This window comes from Gorilla gorilla, chromosome 4, assembly GCF_029281585.2.
Source record: "Gorilla gorilla gorilla isolate KB3781 chromosome 4, NHGRI_mGorGor1-v2.1_pri, whole genome shotgun sequence".
Taxonomy (NCBI): domain Eukaryota; kingdom Metazoa; phylum Chordata; class Mammalia; order Primates; family Hominidae; genus Gorilla; species Gorilla gorilla.
The window spans coordinates 11,322,211-11,341,381 of record NC_073228.2 but is presented as its reverse complement, the minus strand read 5'-3'; the positions used below and the strand labels follow the sequence as shown (position 1 = coordinate 11,341,381).

Genomic DNA, 19,171 nt, shown 5'->3' with positions numbered 1-19,171 from the left:
GAGCATACATCAACCCAGAAAAACAGCTCTGCCCACCTTTTCCTGGGGCGCACAGAGCATGTGGATAAACAGGGACAAAGCACTGCCAGACAAGCCCCAGGGCAGCGGCGGTGGCACTTGGCCACGGGAGCAGCAGGTGGGTGTCTCAGATTCGGCCCATTAATGCTGTTTCTTCCACGGGCTTTTGCTAGAGGAGCCTAACATCAGTTTAAGGCCTATTCTCTTTGCAGATTAGGGACAAGATAAGAAGCCAGTGGGGAACCAGTTAAGCTGTGGGGAAGCACAAGGTCTATTAGAAGGCTTCCCTTCCCACAGAGGGACCCTGCAGATGACTGTAGGCAAAGCCAGCCTCTTCCTTTAGGAAGCAACTTGGAACTTGGTCCAGGGTTTGAATCAATTCCTCTCCATATTACAGGGCATGAAAGGAACACCCTTGATTTAAAAGTGTTGTGAGGCAGGTGTTAACAGCTGTTCACCATGGCCACAGGAAGACCACAGAAACGTTTCCAGGAAATGTCTAGTTTTAAGCAGTTTATCCTCAAAGGCTGAGTTTGCTATACAATAATTGGGATTTGGGTTTATGGATACTGATCACTTAAATATTGGAGGATGACTAATTAAATACAGTGACTTTTGTTGTTCTGATTTTTAGTGCTTTCTCCTGATAATAGATGAAGGGGCCATTTGTCTCTTACGCTTCATAATGGAGGCTTCTGTTACATGTCTGTGGGAAGACATTCTTCTCCTAGTATATCCACGGAGGCAGAGATGCAGTTCCTTTAGAAAGTGATATTATTGGCTGGGTGCAGTGGCGCATGCCTGTAATCCCAGCACTTTGGGAGGCCCTGGGCTGGTGGATCGCTTGAACTCAGGAGTTGGAGACCATCCTGGGCAACATGACAAACCTCATCTCTACCAAAAATACAAATAAAATTAGCTGGGTGTGGTGGCACACCCTGTGGTCCCAGCTACTCTGGAGGCTGAGGTGGGAGGATCGCTTGAGCCCAGGAGGTGGAGGTTGCAGTGAGCCAAGATTATGTCGCTGCACTCCGGCATGGGCGACAGAGTGAGACCCCACCTCAAAAATGAAACAAAACAAAAAAAGAAAGTGATATAATTAATAAATTTTTTTAACTGTTAAGAGAGGAGGCACTAAAATGCTTCCTTTTTCCTATACAACTTTAAATTCTGTTTTGAATAGAGAATCTTATATCGATGTGATAAAGATTGTACTTAAAATCAGTCGCCAGCATCATTCTGAACAATGAAACATTTATATCTCATGAAAATCAACTGCAAAGATCTCCACTGTCATCATTTTGTTATTATTAGTGTTATTTTAGAAGTTCTGGTCAATACGCTAAGATCTAAAACCGAAACAGGAGGAATGATCTATTGGAAAGAATGAGACAGACTTATTATTCTTAGATAATATAGCTGTATACTTTCAAAACCGGAAAAGAATCACCAAAAAGCAATTACATTTAACTAAGAATTTAGTAAAGGAACTAACCATTTTTCTTATATATCAGCAATTATCAATAAGAAACTGTTATGGGGAAATACATATATTTCCCTGAAACACTCATGAAATATCTGGAAATCTTAAAATTAAAAATTAAAAATACTTTTATTGGTGATAATTTTTTACATTCATATAATCAAATCAGAGTAACTGAGATACCTATCACCTTAAATATTTATCGTTTTCTTTTTTCTTTTTATTTTTTTTGAGATGGAGTCTTGCTCTATTGCCCAGGTTGGAGTGCAGTGGTACAGTCTCGGCTCACTGCAAACTCTGCCTCCCAGGTTCAAGTGATTCTCCTGTCTCAGCCTCCGGAGTAGCTAGGATTACAGGTGCACACCACCACGCCTGGCTAATTTTTATATTTTTAGTAGAGACGAGGTTTCACCATGTTGGCCAGGCTGGTCTTGAACTCCTAATGTCAGGTGATCTGCCCGCCTTGGCCTCCCAAAGTGCTGGGATTACAGGGGTGAGCCACCATGCCCAGCCTATCTTTTCTTTATGCTAGGAACATTCGAATTATTTTCTTTAGGTATTTAAAAAATGATTTATTCATTTATTTATTTTTAGAGATGGGGTCTTGCTGTGTTGCCTAGGCCGGAGTGCAGTGGCTGTTGGCAGGCACAGTCATTTCACACTGTACCCTCAAACTCCTGGGCTCAAGTGATGCTCCTGCCTCAGCCTCCTGAGTAGCTGGGACCGCAGGTGTGCACCACCACACACTTCTAGCTGCTTGAAATGTACTCTCAATTAAATTAATGTTAACCGTACTGTCAATTAAATTAATGTTAACTGTCGTCGCTCCACTGATTTATGGAACACCAGGTCTTAGGAATAATCCTAATAAGAAAGGCACAGGACTTACTCGTGAAGAAAACTATAAAAATGTTACTGAGAACAGTTAAAGGAACATTTGAATAAATGGAGAACCATATTATGTTCTGTATAGAAAAATAGAATATTATGAGGATGTTACTTCTTAACGTTAAGTTAAAATTAAACTTCATTGCAATTTTAGTTCAGTGCAATTTTAATAAAAATCCCAATGGGATTAAAAGATTGAAGAACTGATTAATTTGAAAAAAATAAGTGAATATAAATAGCTAAGTAAAATTAAAATTTGAGGGTGAAAAATGACCCTTCCAAGTATTATGAAATATAAAGATAAATTAGTTAAATTAATGTAGTACTAGTAGAAGTATTGGTTGATAGGTTAATGGGATGAATTTGATTACCCAGAAATAGAATTTTGTCTCTGTGAGAATTAATACATATATCTGTGCACACCTGTGAGTTTGGGGCAGATTATTTAACAGGGATTGACACAACTGGCTAGTTTTATGAGAAAAAATTAATCTTTATCTTGTATCATATACCAGAATAACATCCAGACGGCTTAAAGGGTCAATGTAAAACAGAAACACTGTACCAAAATACATGTCTTCGCTCATTCAGCAGATAGTTAGCACCTGGTCAAGGGCAGGGTTTTGTTCAAATGAGTGGACTTGAGTCTCTGGCCCACTGAGGAGCATCCATGGGCCGGAGCTCTGCCGGGAGGAAAGGACAGGTGCGATCGCAGCATTCCCCAGCTGGCTCCACCCCGATGGGGAGTGTGGAAGGTGTGTTGAGGGGTATCCAGAGAAGGCCTCCCCAAGAAATTGATCTTTAAGCTGAGATCTGAGGAGAGATTCAGAGCCGGCCAGGTGACCCGGGGGAGGGGAACTCCCAGCAGAGGGAACTGTGGATTTGAGGGCCGAGAGGTGAGTGTGGCCAGGCCGCAGTGTAAGTACGAGGAATGAGTAGTGAGTAGATGGTCCACGGAGAGTGAACAACGCAGGCAGTGAAGGCACTCTAGGAGAACCAGGCAGCATCACTGATGTGAACGAATGTAAACTAAATCAATACGACAGCTTTTCTCATTAAATGATTGATGGTTTTAAATAACAAGAATTTTACATCTGGTTTAATATCTGGTGGGAGTGTAAATTTGTGTATTTTTTTTTGCAAAGGAATTTGGCAGAATGTATTGAGTGCGTTAAAATGTTTATATCTTTTGATCAAATAATTCCATTTCTGGAGATTTATCATAAGGAAGCCTGAGAATAGCCCTTCCTGCCACGTCCCTCTCACCACCTGTCCCCTTTGCTGTGAAACGCTGCCTTCAAAGAAGGGCGTTACTCCTGCACTAGGGCTGGGGTAGCCAGGTGACAGGCGGAGGACTGGCTGGAGGGCAGGTGGGTAGGGAAGAGGCTCAATGTTCTGGGGGACATTTTAAAAGCTGGAAAAACACATAAACGAGTTCCATATTGAAATATTTATTTATTTTTTTCTGTTGTGTTTTCAGATGAAGACAGTCAGTGTTGCCTTAGTTTTGTGCCTGAATGTTGGTGTGGACCCTCCCGATGTGGTGAAGACCACGCCCTGTGCACGCTTGGAATGCTGGATCGGTGAGTACGCCTCCCTCACGCGCTGCCACAAAGGCCGTCTGGCCGGCTCTGGCCTGGGCGGGGCTCGCCAAGCCTGTGGTCTGGTCCGGGGGCCCGTCTCCAGCTGTGCAAATCTGAGGGGTTTTTCTTTCTGGAGTCACATCACCTTTGAGTAATTTCCGATGCACTCACCTGTGATTGGTAGTGGAGAGAGTGTTTCCAGAAAAATCAATACAGTGATGATTATTGGCTTATATAATTTTCTACTTTTTTTTTTATTTATTATTATTATTTTTTTGAGACAGAGTCTTCCTCTGTCACCAGGCTGGAGTGCAGTGGCATGATCTTGGCTCACAGTAACCTCTGCCTCCTGGGTTCAAGCCATTCTCATGGCTCAGCCTCCTGAGTAGCTGGGACTACAGGCACCCGCCAACACACCCAGCTAATTGTTGTGTTTTTAGTAGAGATGGGGTTTCACCATGTTCGCCAGGATGGTCTCGATCTCCTGATCCGCCCACCTCAGCCTCCCAAAGTACTGGGATTACAGGCCAATTTTCTACTTTATTACATGCCTGGCCAATTTTCTACTTTATATTCTGTCTGGCACACATCGTATCTATGTACACTTAAAAAATAAATGGAATGACTGATACCTGCATGGAAATGTAGAAAAGGTAAATGGAACCACTTCCAGCAAAGCGTCACATAATGGATCATGGCCCATAATAATAATGGCCATCATTTGCTGAATGCTTGTAGTGTGTCAGACGCCACTGGAAGCACTTTACAATGCTCACAACAACCTTGTGTGGTAGGGTTTTTGCTAATCTCCATTTGAGAGCTGAGGAACATGAGACATAGAGATTAGTAATTTGCTCACGGTTGTCCTGTAGAGCTGGAATTTGAACCTATGCAGTTCAAGTCCAGAGACTGTTTTTTTTTTTTTTAAATTGTGGTAAAACATACACAACACAAAATACCATTCTAGGAATTATTATTATTATTATTATTATTATTTTTCATTCTAGGAATTATTAAGTGTACGATTGAACGACATGAAATAATTCATAATGTTGTGCAAGCATCCTCACTGTCCATCTCTAGAACCTTTTCACCATCCCAAACGGAAACTCTGTCTCCATTACACAACTCCTCATTCCTGCCTTCCCCTAGCCCCTAGTAACCACCATTCCACCATCTGTCTCTATGCATTTGTCATTCTAGGGACCTCATATCAGTAGACTGATATTTGTCCCTTTGTTTCTGCCTTCTTTCACTTAGCATAATGCCCCCAAAGTTCATCCATGTCATAGCATGTGTCAGAATTTCATTCTCCTGCCACAGCTTCACAATAACTGGACTTATAGGCACCTGCCACCACGCCCAGGCAATTTTTGTATTTTTAGTAGAGATGGGGTTTCACCATTTTGGCCAGGCTGGTCTCAAACTCCTGACCTTAGGTGATCCACTCGCCTTGGCCTCCCAAAGTGCTGGGATTACAGGCGTGAGACACCATGCCCGGCCAAGATACAATTTATATACAGTAAAGTTCACATTTTTTAGCTGTACATTTCTTTAAGTTTTGACAAATATGTACAGTCATGTAACAAATGCCATAATCAATGTATAGAATATTTCTGTCACACCAAGGAAGTTCCCTTGGGTCCCTTTGTAATCGATCCCCTCTCATTTCTCTGGCCTCTGGAAACCATTGATCTGATTTTTTCCTTTTACAGAATGTCATTTAAGTGGCGACATATAGTTTGTAGTTTTTGTATCTTGCTTCTTTCCTTTAGCAGAATTTATTTGTGATTCATCTGTGTAGCTACGTGCATTAGTAGTTTTTTTCCTTTGTTCCATTTTTATGGCTCCCTCACAATTTGTTTATCCATTTACTAGTTGACAGACATTTGGGTTGTTTCTAGTTTTTGGCAATTATGAATAAAATTGCTATAAGCACTTGATCTTTGTGTGGACATATTTTCTCTGGTTAATATTTAGGACTGTGATTATTAGCTCATATGTTAAGCGTATGTTTAAATTGTTTTTTTTTTTTTTTTTTTTGAGATGGAGTTTTGCTCTTGTTGCCCAGGCTGGAGTGCAATGGCACGATCTTGGCTCACCACAACCTCTGCCTCCCGGGTTCAAGCGATTCTCCTGCCTCAGCCTCCCGAGTAGCTGGGATTACAAGCATGCGCCTCCACGCCTGGCTAATTTTGTATTTTTAATAGAGACAGGATTTCTCCATGTTGGTCAGGCTAGTCTCGAACTCCTGACCTCAGGTGATCCACCCACCTCGGCCGCCCAAAGTGCTGGGATTACAGGCATGAGCCACCGTGCCTGGCCAAGTGTATGTTTAATTCTTTAAGGAACTGCTGAACTGTCGGTTTTTTAAAGATCTTTAAAAATAATGAATGTCTTTTATATTTACCTTCATATTTATTGTTTTGAGGACCATTCATTTCTTTCCGCAGTTCCAAGTTTCTATCTGGTATCATAATCATTCTGCCTGAAGAACTTACTCTAACATATCTTGCAGTGCTGGTCTGTAGGCATTAAATTTTCCTAGATTTCTGTTTGGAAAATTCTTCATTTTGTCTTTGTGGTTGAAAGGTATTTTTTCGGGGTATGTAATTTTCTGTTGACTCTTTTAGCACTGTCTTTTAAAACAGTCACCTGTTGTGTTCTGGCTAGCAGTTTCTGAGAAGTCTGCTGTAATTCTTTGTTTCTCTGTATATTTTGCTTCATTTTTCTCTGGCAATCTTCAAGATGTTCCCTTTATATTCTCAGTAGCTTTATCTATAACCTATTAGTTTTTTGTTTGTTTGTTTGTTTTGGAATTTATTCTCCCCACCCTTTTTTTTTCTTTTAGAGATGGGTGTCTCTCAATGTTGCCCAGGCTGGGCTATACTTGAACATCTGGGCTCTAGTGGTCCTCTTGCCTCAGCCTCCTGAGTAGCTGGGACTATGGATGCACAGTACTGCACCTGTGAAATTTATTCTTTTTGGGTTTCTGTGAGCTTCTTGGATGTGTAGTTTGATGTCTTCATTTTTGAAAAGTTCCCATTATCTTTTCAAATATTTATTGTTTGTTTTCTCTCTCTTCTGGGACTCAGCTCTCTATGTATTGTGCTGTTAGACATTGTACCGCAGCTCTTCCATGTGTCTCTCTCTTCTGGGACTCAGCTGTCTATGTATTATGCTGTTGGACATTGTACCGCAGCTCTTCTGTGTGTCTCTCTCTTCTGGGACTCAGCTCTCTATGTATTGTGCTGTTAGACATTGTACCGCAGCTCTTCCGTGTGTCTCTCTCTTCTGGGACTCAGCTGTCTATGTATTATGCTGTTGGACATTGTACCGCAGCTCTTCTGTGTGTCTCTCTCTTCTGGGACTCAGCTCTCTATGTATTGTGCTGTTGGACATTGTACCGCAGCTCTTTCATGTGTCTCTATCTTCTGGGACTCAGCTCTCTATGTATTGTGCTGTTGGACATTGTACCGCAGCTCTTCCGTGTGTCTCTGTCTTCTGGGACTCAGCTGTCTATGTATTGTGCTGTTGGACATTGTACTGCAGCTCTTCTGTGTGTCTCTCTCTTCTGGGACTCAGCTCTCTATGTATTGCACTGTTGGACATTGTACCGCAGCTCTTCTGTGTGTCTCTCTCTTCTGGGACTCAGCTCTCTATGTATTGCGCTGTTGGACATTGTACCGCAACTCTTCCATGTGTCTCTCTCTTCTGGGACTCAGCTCTCTATGTATTGTGTTGTTGGACATTGTACTGCAGCTCTTCCGTGTGTCTCTGTCTTCTGGGACTCAGCTGTCTATGTATTGCGCTGTCGGACATAGTACCACAGCTCTTCCATGTGTCTCTGTCTTCTGGGACTCAGCTCTCTATGTATTGTGCTGTTGGACATTGTACCGCAGCTCTTCCATGTGTCTCTCTCTCGTGGGACTCAGCTCTCTATGTATTGTGTTGTTGGACATTGTACTGCAGCTCTTCCATGTGTTTCTCTCTTCTGGGACTCAGCTCTCTATGTATTGCGCTGTTGGACATTGTACCGCAACTCTTCCATGTGTCTCTCTCTTCTGGGACTCAGCTCTCTATGTATTGTGTTGTTGGACATTGTACCGCAACTCTTCCATGTGTCTCTCTCTTCTGGGACTCAGCTCTCTATGTATTGTGTTGTTGGACATTGTACCGCAGCTCTTCCGTGTGTCTCTGTCTTCTGGGACTCAGCTGTCTATGTATTGCGCTGTCGGACACAGTACCACAGCTCTTCCATGTGTCTCTGTCTTCTGGGACTCAGCTCTCTATGTATTGTGCTGTTGGACATTGTACCGCAGCTCTTCCGTGTGTCTCTCTCTCCTGGGACTCAGCTCTCTATGTATTGTGTTGTTGGACATTGTACTGCAGCTCTTCCGTGTGTTTCTCTCTTCTGGGACTCAGCTCTCTATGTATTGCGCTGTTGGACATTGTACCACAACTCTTCCGTGTGTCTCTCTCTTCTGGGACTCAGCTCTCTATGTATTGCGTTGTTGGACATTGTACTGCAGCTCTTCCATGTGTTTCTCTCTTCTGGGACTCAGCTCTCTATGTATTGCGTTGTTGGACATTGTACCGCAGCTCTTCCGTGTGTCTCTCTCTCCTGGGACTCAGCTCTCTATGTATTGTGTTGTTGGACATTGTACCGCAGCTCTTCCATGTGTCTCTCTCTTCTGGGACTCAGCTCTCTATGTTTTGTGCTGTTGGACATTGTACCACAGCTCTTCCGTGTGTCTGTCTCTTCTGGGACTCAGCTCTCTATGTATTGCGCTGTTGGACATTGTACTGTAGCTCCTCCGTTTGTTCTCTCCCATGTCACAATGAGCTTTTGTTAGTCTGCTGATAAACCAGCCAAGGAAATTCTTTTTCTCTGATATTGGGTTTTTTATTTCTAGCATTTCCATTGACTATTTTAGTTTCCATCTCTAGGGGAAATGCATATTGCCTGCCTTTCCTTCTAGATCCTCTGCTGTGTTCATCATAGTTACCTTAGAGTCCTTGATCTATAGTTCAGAAAACAGGGTCAGCCCTGAGTCTGAGTCTCCTAATTCCTTTATCATCTCTTGACTGTAATTTGCTTTTCCTTGCTTTTTTTGTGCTTTATAAATTTTAATTGCATGCTGGACATTGTGTGTAGAAGAACAATAGCGAATGAGGTAAGTTGCATAGTCTATAGTTTAGTAAGTAGTTAACTGGGGTTAGAATTTGTTGTTGTAATGGTTATACCCACTGCAACAGCACTCTTAGTTCTTAGAGTGATTAGTTGGTGCTTGTGTCAGTCAAGGTTCTCCAGAGAAACAGGGGCAGTAGATGTGTGCCTGCATGTGTGTATAAGTATGTATGTATGTATGCATGCATGTCTTGTGATCTTGAGGCAGAAATTTCTTCTTTCTCAGGAAAACCTCAGTTTGGCTGTTAAGGCCTTCAACTAATTGGATGAGGCCCCCATATTACCAAAGAAAATCTCCTTTACTTTAAGTTAGCTGATTGTGGATGTCACCACGTGTATAGAGTACTTTCACTGTGGCACCTGGGTTCGTGTTTGATTGAATTGCTGAGTGCTACGGCCTGGCCCAGTGGACACATAAAGCTGACCAGCACAGTCCTCGTGCATTAGGGTGGGTACAGGCAGGCCAGGGGGTTTTCCCAGGGCTCCTGCTCCACCCCTAGCCTGAGCTGTGCCTGCCCACGTGCCTCACTGAGTGGTCCCTGGCTTTGCCTGTCTCCTGGCACAGGATTTCCATTGCTAGTTACTCAGCGCCAGGCTGTGGAGTGGTGGGAGTTCTCTGTGGTCCTGGTCTCTCTTTAGTCTTAGGCAGGCCCTGGGCATCTGGGCCTTGGGCATAGTGCGGTTGCAGTGTTTTCACCTGTCCCCCAGTGATGGCAAATGTCTGCCTCGATTCAGTGTAGAATTCTGTGCCCAGGGCGTGTTCTGCTCCTATCCCAGGAGTAGGCTGTTTTGCACCTTCCCTCACCCCATCCTCCATGCTCTTCACCTGTGTCTTGGGACAGTGTGTTCTATGCCCATGGTGAGCAAGGTAGGTTTTGTCTGTACCTCCTCCCACTCCCCAGGTACAGGAGTGTGTGCCTGTTCTTGTGGACTGAGGGTCTCCTGCTTTGCTTCCTAGGGGAGGAGGTCTCTGGGGGCAGGTGGACTTCAAGCCTCTCCACACTCTGTGCTGCCTCCAGCGGATGCTTCTCATGAAGTGGGGGTGCAGTGGGGGTGCATGCAGGAGAGTGTGAGTGCCCCTTGTGCCTGGACCCCCTGTGTTTCCACACGGATATGCAAGCGCACACTGGGGCCTCGAGGACACATTACCATCTTAGCTGGTTTCTTGTGCAGACCTGCGCTCTTCAAAGACGGGCTGTGCATGTGCCCGGGCTTTCTCAGAGAGGACGGGCCTGTGGGATTCGGTTTGTCTGCCCTGCGGTCTCAGCTCCCTTATGAGCTCAAGAAAAGTGATGATGTCGGTGATTATTCAGCTTTCTCATGTTGATAGGATTGGAGCCACTCTTTCCCCCCAGCTTTCTACATCCTAAGCAAAAGCAGAAGTTCCCCTTATTGCTTTAACAAAAACTACAAGTTATTCTCAGCCTGGGCAGCATAGTAAGAGACCATGTCTCTACAAAAAATCAGAAAATTAGGAGGGCAGGGTGGCTGATTTTGAGATGACAGGCATGCCTGTAGTCCCAGCTACTCTGGAGGCTGCAGCAGGAGGATTGCTTGAGCTTGGGAGGTCGAGGCTGCAATGAGCTATGATTGTGCCAGTGCATTCCAGCCTGGGCAACAGAGTGAGACCCTGTCTCAAAAAACCCCAAATTCTTCTCATCTAAATCTCATCTAATCTGAATTGGAAATAAATGTTGTTTTTCCTGCATTATTTGGCTGTCTCACTATGTGAGGGTGTTTTAGGATGACAGTTCCCTCACCCCTTCCAGGCTGCTTGTCCCCCACACCCCATGATGGAGCAGCTGTGTTTTGTGGCTGATTTTTCTCAGATGCTCTCTTGGCTCACTGCTGGCTCCCGGTGACTGTGCTGGTTGAAATTGACTTCTTATTAGCCACCATGGACTCTTTCCACTTCATCCGTCCCTCGTCACAGCTGAATGTAATCAGTTATTTTCTCTTCCTCTACAGCAATGCTTATGTTAGGCTTTTCGAACAAGCCTTCCTCATGTGGATCCCTGTGTGTGCTCCGGGGACGGGACGCGCAGGCCCTTCGGGGTTGTGTAGGTGGTGTCATCTGAGGATCCAGTTGCTCTTCCCTGCCTGAGGAGCCTGAGCTTTTATCAGAGCTCACCGCCCTCTCCCACACAGTCTCTTTGATCAGTATTTACACAATGTTAATGAGAATGGAAAAACTCCATGCTTCTTTCTTGGTGTGAAAGATCCAGCAAATGAGATTTCTAAAAATTGAGTTTTAAAAGTTTTCCTGCAGTTTAGGAATATCGTCTACTTTCTAATAATTTCAAGTGAATTTTGAGTTTAGGAGGGCATGTGCTTTTTCTAAGTTGGAAAAATTTTATTTGGCCTTTATTAAAAAATGGGTAGGTTCCTGGTCCTGGTGATGGTGGTTTTAACAATACGGCATAAGAGAATAAGAAGCCTAGTGATTTGAATCAGCACATTTGCAGGAGTGTGTAGCAGCCCACTTTTATTTTTTAGTTTATTTACTTTAAAATTTTTATTTTTGTGAGATAAGACCTTACTCTGTTGCCCAGGCTGGGGTACAGTGGCGTGATCATAGCTCACTGCAGCCTCAAACTCCTGGGCTCAAGCCATCCTCCTGCCTCAGCTTCCTCAGTAGCTGGGACTGTAGATGTGCATCCCCCACGCTTTTAAAATTTTTTATGGAGACAGGGTCTCACTTTGTTGCTCAGGCTGGTCTCGAACTCCTGGGCTCAAGTGATCCTCCCACCTCGGCCTCTTAAAGTGTTGAAATGACCGGCATGAGCTACCACACTAGGCCCATTTTTCATTTTGAAAAAAAAGTTCCAAAAGTTGCAAGTGTAGTACTAAGCTGTTTCCTTTCTGATTCACTGAGAGAAGGCGGCTGACATGGTGCTTCGGCACCTCTGAATTCCTTAGTGTGTAATTCCTGCCAGCCGGGAGTTTCTCTTTCCAGATGACAGTGCAGTCACCAAAATCAAGGAGCATTCGCATGGACGTGTGACTGCCACGTAAGCCTCCGCTGCATGCAGGTTTGCCAGTGTCCCAGGAAATGTCCTTTGTAGCGCCAGGATCCTGCCCAGCCATGTGCCATCCTAACTTCCTCTCACTCAGTCTGAAGCAGTTCCACAGGCATTCCGTGACCCTCCTCACCCTGGCGCTTGAAGGTGGCAGTCTCTTTGTTTTGTAGAATGTCTCCGGTGTCTCCTAATGATTCCGTTTAGGTCATGCTTCGCTGGCAGGAGCATCACGCAGAGCTGCCTGCTTCACGCGGGCTGCACCAGGTGATGCGGGGCTGTGATCTATCCATTACTGGTCATGCAGATCTTCTCACCTGATTCAGCTGGCGCCTGCTGGACCTCATGTGAAATTCCCCTTTGTAGTTGATAGGTATTTTCGGGAAGAAGTGCTTTGAGATTGTGCAAATATTCCTTTCCTCGTGACTTTCAGTTTCTTCATTTTGAACTCATGGCCTCCATTTTCATTCAGTGGATTTAGAATCCAGTGCTATCCTTTGGTGCCGAGCTTGTCTCCCTCTGGTTGTTGGGAACCCACTGGGCCGGCTTCTTTGGCTTCTGTCTTGTTTGCATCATTCGTGGAGCATGTGCTTACTTTGTCTCATCTAGTCTTTTTCCCAGCCTCATTCCTCTTAGTGGAATGTGGTGTTAGAAACTGAGATCTGGGTGCCAGGTGTTCTCTTTGAACTAGCGTGCTATTGCTCCCGGGACCTCTCTCGCTGGACAGAGCAAGGAAATGCATGTGTGTGCATACTATGTATGTGTGCATACTGTGTGTGTGCATATTGTGTGCGTGTGTGCATACTGTGTGTGTGTGCATACTGTGTGTTTGTGCATATTGTGTGTGTGTGCATACTGTGTGTGTGCATACCGTGTGTGCATACTGTGTGCGTGTGCGTACTGTGTGTGTGCATACTGTGTGCGTGTGCGTACTGTGTGTGTGTGCATACCGTGTGTGTGCATACTGTGTGCATGTGCGTACTGTGTGTGTGTGCGTACTGTGTGCATGTGTGTACTGTGTGTGCATACTGTGTGTGTGCATACTGTGTGTGTGCATACTGTGTGTGCGTACTGTGCATGTGCGTACTGTGTGCGTGTGCATACTGTGTGTGCATACTGTGTGTGTGTGCGTACTGTGTGTGTGCATACTGTGTGTGTGCATACTGTGTGTGTGCATACTGTGTGTGCGTACTGTGTGCATGTGCGTACTGTGCATGTGCGTACTGTGCGTGTGCGTAGTGTGTGTGCATACTGTGTGTGTGCATACTGTGTGTGCGTACTGTGTGCATGTGTGTACTGTGTGCATGTGCATACTGTGTGTGCATACTGTGTGTGTGCATACTGTGTGTGTGCATACTGTGTGTGCGTACTGTGTGCATGTGTGTACTGTGCATGTGCGTACTGTGCATGTGCGTACTGTGTGTGCATACTGTGTGTGCGTACTGTGTGCATGTGCGTACTGTGTGTGCATACTGTGTGTGTGCATACTGTGTGCGTGTGTGTACTGTGTGCGTGTGCATACCGTGTGTGCGTGCATACTGTGTGCATACTTTGTGTGTGCATAGTGTGTGCGTGTGCATACTGCGTGTGCATACTATGTGCGTGTGCTTCTCTCTGTACACATTTGTCTCAGCGTTTCTGTACCTCTCTACATGTACATTCATGCCTCCTATTCCACCTCTTGGGGGTTTTCCATATTTGTAGCTCCATCTTCTGACAGTGACAACCTTGGTATCCTTTGTCCTTATTGTATTGGCTAATGTGGTGGCTCCCCCTGTGTGAACCCTCTCTCCTCTCTGCCATTGCTGCTCCTCTCAGACCCCGTTACCCTTTGCCCTTTCACCCCCAGTGTCTGCCTTTCTCACTGCCCTAGTCCAACACCCATATGGTCACCTTTCTGCAGCCACACGTCTCCTTCTTCCTCTGCACGGGCTCAGGGCCCAGTCAGACTTGAGAGCTCATTCCAGGCCAGTGTGGCTCCCATCTTCCTGAGACAGATGCCAGCTTTGCCCAGACCCACCTTGTGGCTTTAGGATTGTTGAAGAAGGGATTTTAGCATTTTCAATAAGTGCTTTAGGTTTCAGGCCTGGCCAGCCGAGGGAAGGATGATACACCAGTAACCAAGACTGGGATGGGAGCTGGGCCGGCTGGCAGATGGTGGGGTACCATTTCGCACATGGTGAGGTGCTTGTAGGAACCTCCAAGCGGAGCCACCATCCAGTGGAAAGTGGATCTGGTGGGAGAAGGGAGCTCATTGTAGACTAGAGGACCCAGGGGAGGTCAGCGCCTAGTACGAACTAGACCAGAGGGTGTCGGGCAGAGGCAGGGCCCTGAGGGTGCAGAGAGGGGTGCCAAAGAGGAGGACCAGGGTGGTTCTGGATGAGTGCACGGAGGAGCTTCTGGTCAGCATTGTCAAGGCTGAGGTGGTGTCCAGGCTGATTGTAGCAACCTGAAGAGTGAAGGCAGATGAGGTGGTGAAGCTTGTGGGGCAGCTTGGCCAGGAAGGTGAGGAGTGGGGTACTAGTGTTGGGGCTGGGCTCGGTGATGGGTTTGCTCTGCCTTCCTCAAGATGAGAATGATGCGGGCCATGGAGGAAGCCAAAACAGGGATTGGTGCAATCAAATTACTTACAAACATGTTACCGTTTAGAAGGCAGACCTCAGGATTTTATATTTGGTCTTAGCATTTTGAGGTCTATTACTAGAAATCGAGATTTTTGTGTTAATCAAGACTCCAGCTTTATTCCTTCCAGCTGTGCTACACATTTAACTGTTTTGGGCCTCAGTTTCCTCATCTGTAAAGTGGAGCTAGTGATGCCGTGTACCTCATGGCAGGGTGGGGGAATTAACTGGGAGCAGAGACCTGGTTTGGTGCAGAGACTGGTCCTCACCTCCGCCGCCCCAACTCTAGTCCCTACTTCTGCCCCAACATCACAACACCTCAAACACCTCGACCCCTACGTCACGGCACCTCAAGCATCCTGACCCCTGCAACACTGTCTAAGTCTGTTGTTGCTGCTGTAACAGAATACCCGAGACTGGGTAATTTACAAACAACAGAAATGTATTTCACGCAATTCTGGAGGCTGAGGAGTCTAAGATAAAGGCACTGGCAGGTCTGTTGTCTCTTGAGGGCCCTGTCCATCTTCCAAGATGGGGCTGTAACACTGTGTCCTGTCACGGTGAAAGGGACAGAAAGGCAGAAGTGTGCGTCTAGTTCCCTCCAGCCGTTTTATGAAACACGATCGCCTCCTGAAGGCCCCATCTCTTCATACTACCACATTGGGCTTCCGTTCCAACACGTACATTTTTGGGGACATATTCAGAACATAGCACTAGCCCCAGTATCCCCACTCCAGATCACCCACACCCCCGCAACACGCCCCAGTACCGCCACTCCAGATCACCCACACCCCTCCCCAACACGCCCCAGTGCTGCATGGGGAGCAGGGGCCAAGGTGCTGCATGAGCTGCTTCCTGAATCCGTGCCTCTTCCGCTGCTTTCTGTGGGGCTGACTACGAAAGAGGGCTGCAGTGAACACACCTCACTGAGCCCCACTGCCGGGCATGTAGCCTTGCAGGACAGCCGCTCACTCAGGGTTGAAGGTCTCCAGCAGATTCTGGGAGTAGATGCACGGTGCTGCTTATTTCGTTTTACAAATTAAACATCCAATATGCAGGTAGCAATGTGTGTGAATCCCCTGTGCTTTATGTAGAACCCTGAGTATGGGGATCATTTTTGGGCAGGGTGGGGTGGAGCGGAAGGTGGTCTGTGCTGATGTCAGAGGGGTCTGAGAAGCTTGAAAAATAAGGGTAACTGTGTGTGCCTGAACCATGCAGGAAGACAGCACTCCTTCCAGAGATGAGGGAGAACAGACGTCATGTCTGTGAGCAAACAAGGGGCCCATGCCCAGCGTGGCTCTGGGTGTCATGGCCTCCCTGCTAGGTCATCCGGATGAAGCCTGGGGCTGTGGAGTCAGCTTGTGAGAAATGGGATCCAGGTCCTGAGCGTGCTGGAACTGGCGAGACGGGGTCACAGCACACGCCTGCGTTTCCAGCCCTGCCCCTGCTGACGGCCAAGACCTCTTTTCCCACCCCTGCTCCGCCCCCCTCTGGATAATAAGATGCTGTTCTAGTTCATAGAAGTGACACTTGTCCCTTTTCAGAGAAGCAGGGGAGAGGCTGTTTTGTTTTATGGCCCGACATTAAATACTACAACAGTAATACTGAAAACAATCCTGCTGAAGAGCTGCGCGTGCCCCACTCTTGGGGAACTCTGCTGTGGCAGCAGAGCGCGGATGAGCTGCATGCTGAGCAGGGAGTGTCATTTAGCGGAAATGGTTTTGTGTGCCAGCTAATGGTAGCTGTGTATCAGAAGAGGTGAGAATGCAAAAGTTTGTCAGATGTGTGGAAATTCTGTCATCCCAAGGGAATGTTTGGGAGGCTCTTAGCTTTGTTTTTCTCTTCTTAATGCAAACACGTGAGCATTAAGAGACCTTGGGTAGATGAGCTGAAAATAGTCGTGATCGCCCTTGGCGGTGGCTCATGGGTTTACAGAGCACTTGCACAGACTTTGTCATTGATTCTTGCAACCATTTGGGATTCACAGACCAGTCAAGTTGGTTAACAGATATTGGTTAGGTGGAAACGTATATGTTAAGCATAGTGCCATATACAAGGAACTGTAAGCTTGCTTTCAAGGCACTGATAGTACACCTGGGGAGGTAAGACTAGGATCCATGCAGTAGAACAGAGACCAATACGAGGTCAAGCTTGAACGGCCTGGAAGGCCAGAGAATGCTGGGGTAGAGACGTCAGGGCAGGCAGTGGGAGGCAAGAGCAAAGAGCTGAAGGAAGAGCATGAGCCCACACTCTGAGGTCCGAGGGGCTGGGTTTTGGCACACCAGCTGGGCTCCCTTTGGGCCTGGGGGGTCAGTAGCACCCGTTAGCCACAGCCAGTCACAGCCCTATGCTCTGTGCACACAGCTCTGTGCCCACAGCTGAAACCTTGGCTCTTTGGGGCTTATGGTTTAAAATGCTGTTTTCTTTTCTTCCTTTCTTTTTTTTTTTTTTTTTTTGAGACGGAGTCACACAGGCTGGAGTGCAGTGGTGTGATCATGGCTCACTGTAGCCTCTACCTCCTGGACTCAAGCGATCCTCCCACCTCAGCCTCCTGAGTAGCTGGAACCACAGGCATGCACCAACACGCTGATTAATAAAAAAAAAAAAATTATTGTAGAGACGGGGTCTCATTTTGTTGCCCAGGTTTAACACACTGTTTTCTCGGCCAGTTCCATTGGTGGTATCTCTGCTTCCCTCTGAAGTAATCTGAAAGAAGAGGGTTAACTGCTTGGAGCCCACCTCTCTCCTGTATCTACTTTCCAAAGTGAGGACAGTTTTTTAAAACAGGACATGTTCATCCCCTCATATCTGCTGAAAATCCGTCTAGCTCTTGGTTTTTGTATAATACAGCAATAGGCAACACAGGAACGTAATTTTGTAGCTATGTGAGCAGTGAGGCCTAGTGTTAGAACGGGGCCAGACTGTAAAAGATCTCGCTCCTGTACGGCTCCCGTCCTAGCCCCACAGACACTGCAAGGGCCGCGGGTCCCGGCCGAAGCTTTCCTGTCCCAGATGCCTGCAGCTGTGTGGCTCCAAGCTTTGCGCCTGAGCTGAGGAAGATCACACGCCTCTCACTGTATACAGGACTAATTATTACAAAATAGACAGGGATGGCATTATGGTTAGGAAAATATAGACTCATTAAAAATCATTTCTAATTTCAAAGTAGCCCCTTTGCTATTATGTATTTTGTCAGTCAAAAATGAGTTGTTTAAGGCTACACAACTAATGAGTGGCAGAGTCCTTGAAAACCGCACAGAGAAATTTGCACTTCATCTAGTAGGCAGCACTCAGTTAATATGTCAATTAACAAATGTTTATTAAGTGTCTGCTAAATACACGGTACAAAGAACTACAAAGATTGTCTGAGCAGTGAGTGCTGGATGGGGCTTTCAGTGTGAACTTTTCACTGAAGGATAGCACACAGAGGAAACTGCACCTAACCCGGGTGTATCCTAAACTGATCATACCCATGGACCCCAGATCAAGGAACAAGATGACCATTGGCCTAGAAGTCTTATCTTGTCCCCTTTGGGTCCCCTCCCCCAGCCACACTGCTGGGTCTCCACTCTTGGCAGCTTTCCATCTAAATGGAGCACACAGCCGGCACTGTGGGCTTCTGAGGGGAGGGGTCAGCCTGCGCTTATCTTCAGGGTGGACTGAGAAGAGAAAGACTAGGTCATTGGTGGCCCTGTCTGTGCCTGGGGCACCACTCTTTGGGGCCATTGGGTCAGATTGAGGAACCCAGCTGGGAGGTGGGAGAGTCTCAGTAGCATCGTGAAGGGCTGCGGATTGGGTGAACACGTTAGCAGTGGCTGGTGGAGTGCCAGCTCTTTGGAAGGTGAAATGGATAGGATGGGTCATCAAACTGGGTACATAGGAAGAAGATGGAGAGGTTTAAAAAGAAAAAGCTGCACCCCTTCAGGCTGGCTGAATGCCAGCACTATCAATAACCTTGGAGCAAGTCATTTGACTGCTTTAAACTTCAGCTTGCCCTTCTGTCCCATGAGGTGGGTTGGACCAAGTTCCTTTCAGTGTAAAGTTCTAAGTATCTTGAAATTCAGAGGGGTTATGCTGAAAATCTTGCAAATAGGAAAATTTATAAAGAGCTAAAAGTTTTATGCAAATACCATTTACCATCTCCTTTTCCATCCACCTACCCATCCATTTCATTCATCAATTTACCCACACTCATTCGCCGCTGAAGTTTCATTAGTTCTTTCCCAGATTCCCCTTAAATAGGAGCTCATAAAGGAATTAGAAGAGAAATGTTTTATAAGACACAACTACAGTTTTACATTTATGATCTGTCCACTTCACCCCACATCAGACTGATACTGTTGTCAATAATATCTATCGGGGAATTTAAT

The 19,171-nt window shown here is 46.1% G+C and overlaps 1 protein-coding gene across 4 annotated transcripts in view; it reads left to right on the top strand.

Moving 5' to 3' along the window:
- The window catches only part of RPTOR (regulatory associated protein of MTOR complex 1), a 422,339-nt gene that overhangs the window by 75,759 nt on the left and 327,409 nt on the right, over positions 1-19,171 (top strand). For 3 of the 4 annotated variants that reach the window (XM_055389503.2, XM_063705761.1, XM_055389504.2), the window contains exon 2: positions 3,870-3,972. In XM_055389503.2, coding sequence (XP_055245478.1) covers positions 3,870-3,972 — 103 coding nt within the window. Of the gene's footprint in view, positions 1-3,869; positions 3,973-19,171 lie in introns of those variants that run through there. The other variant, XM_055389506.2, reaches the window with a different exon arrangement.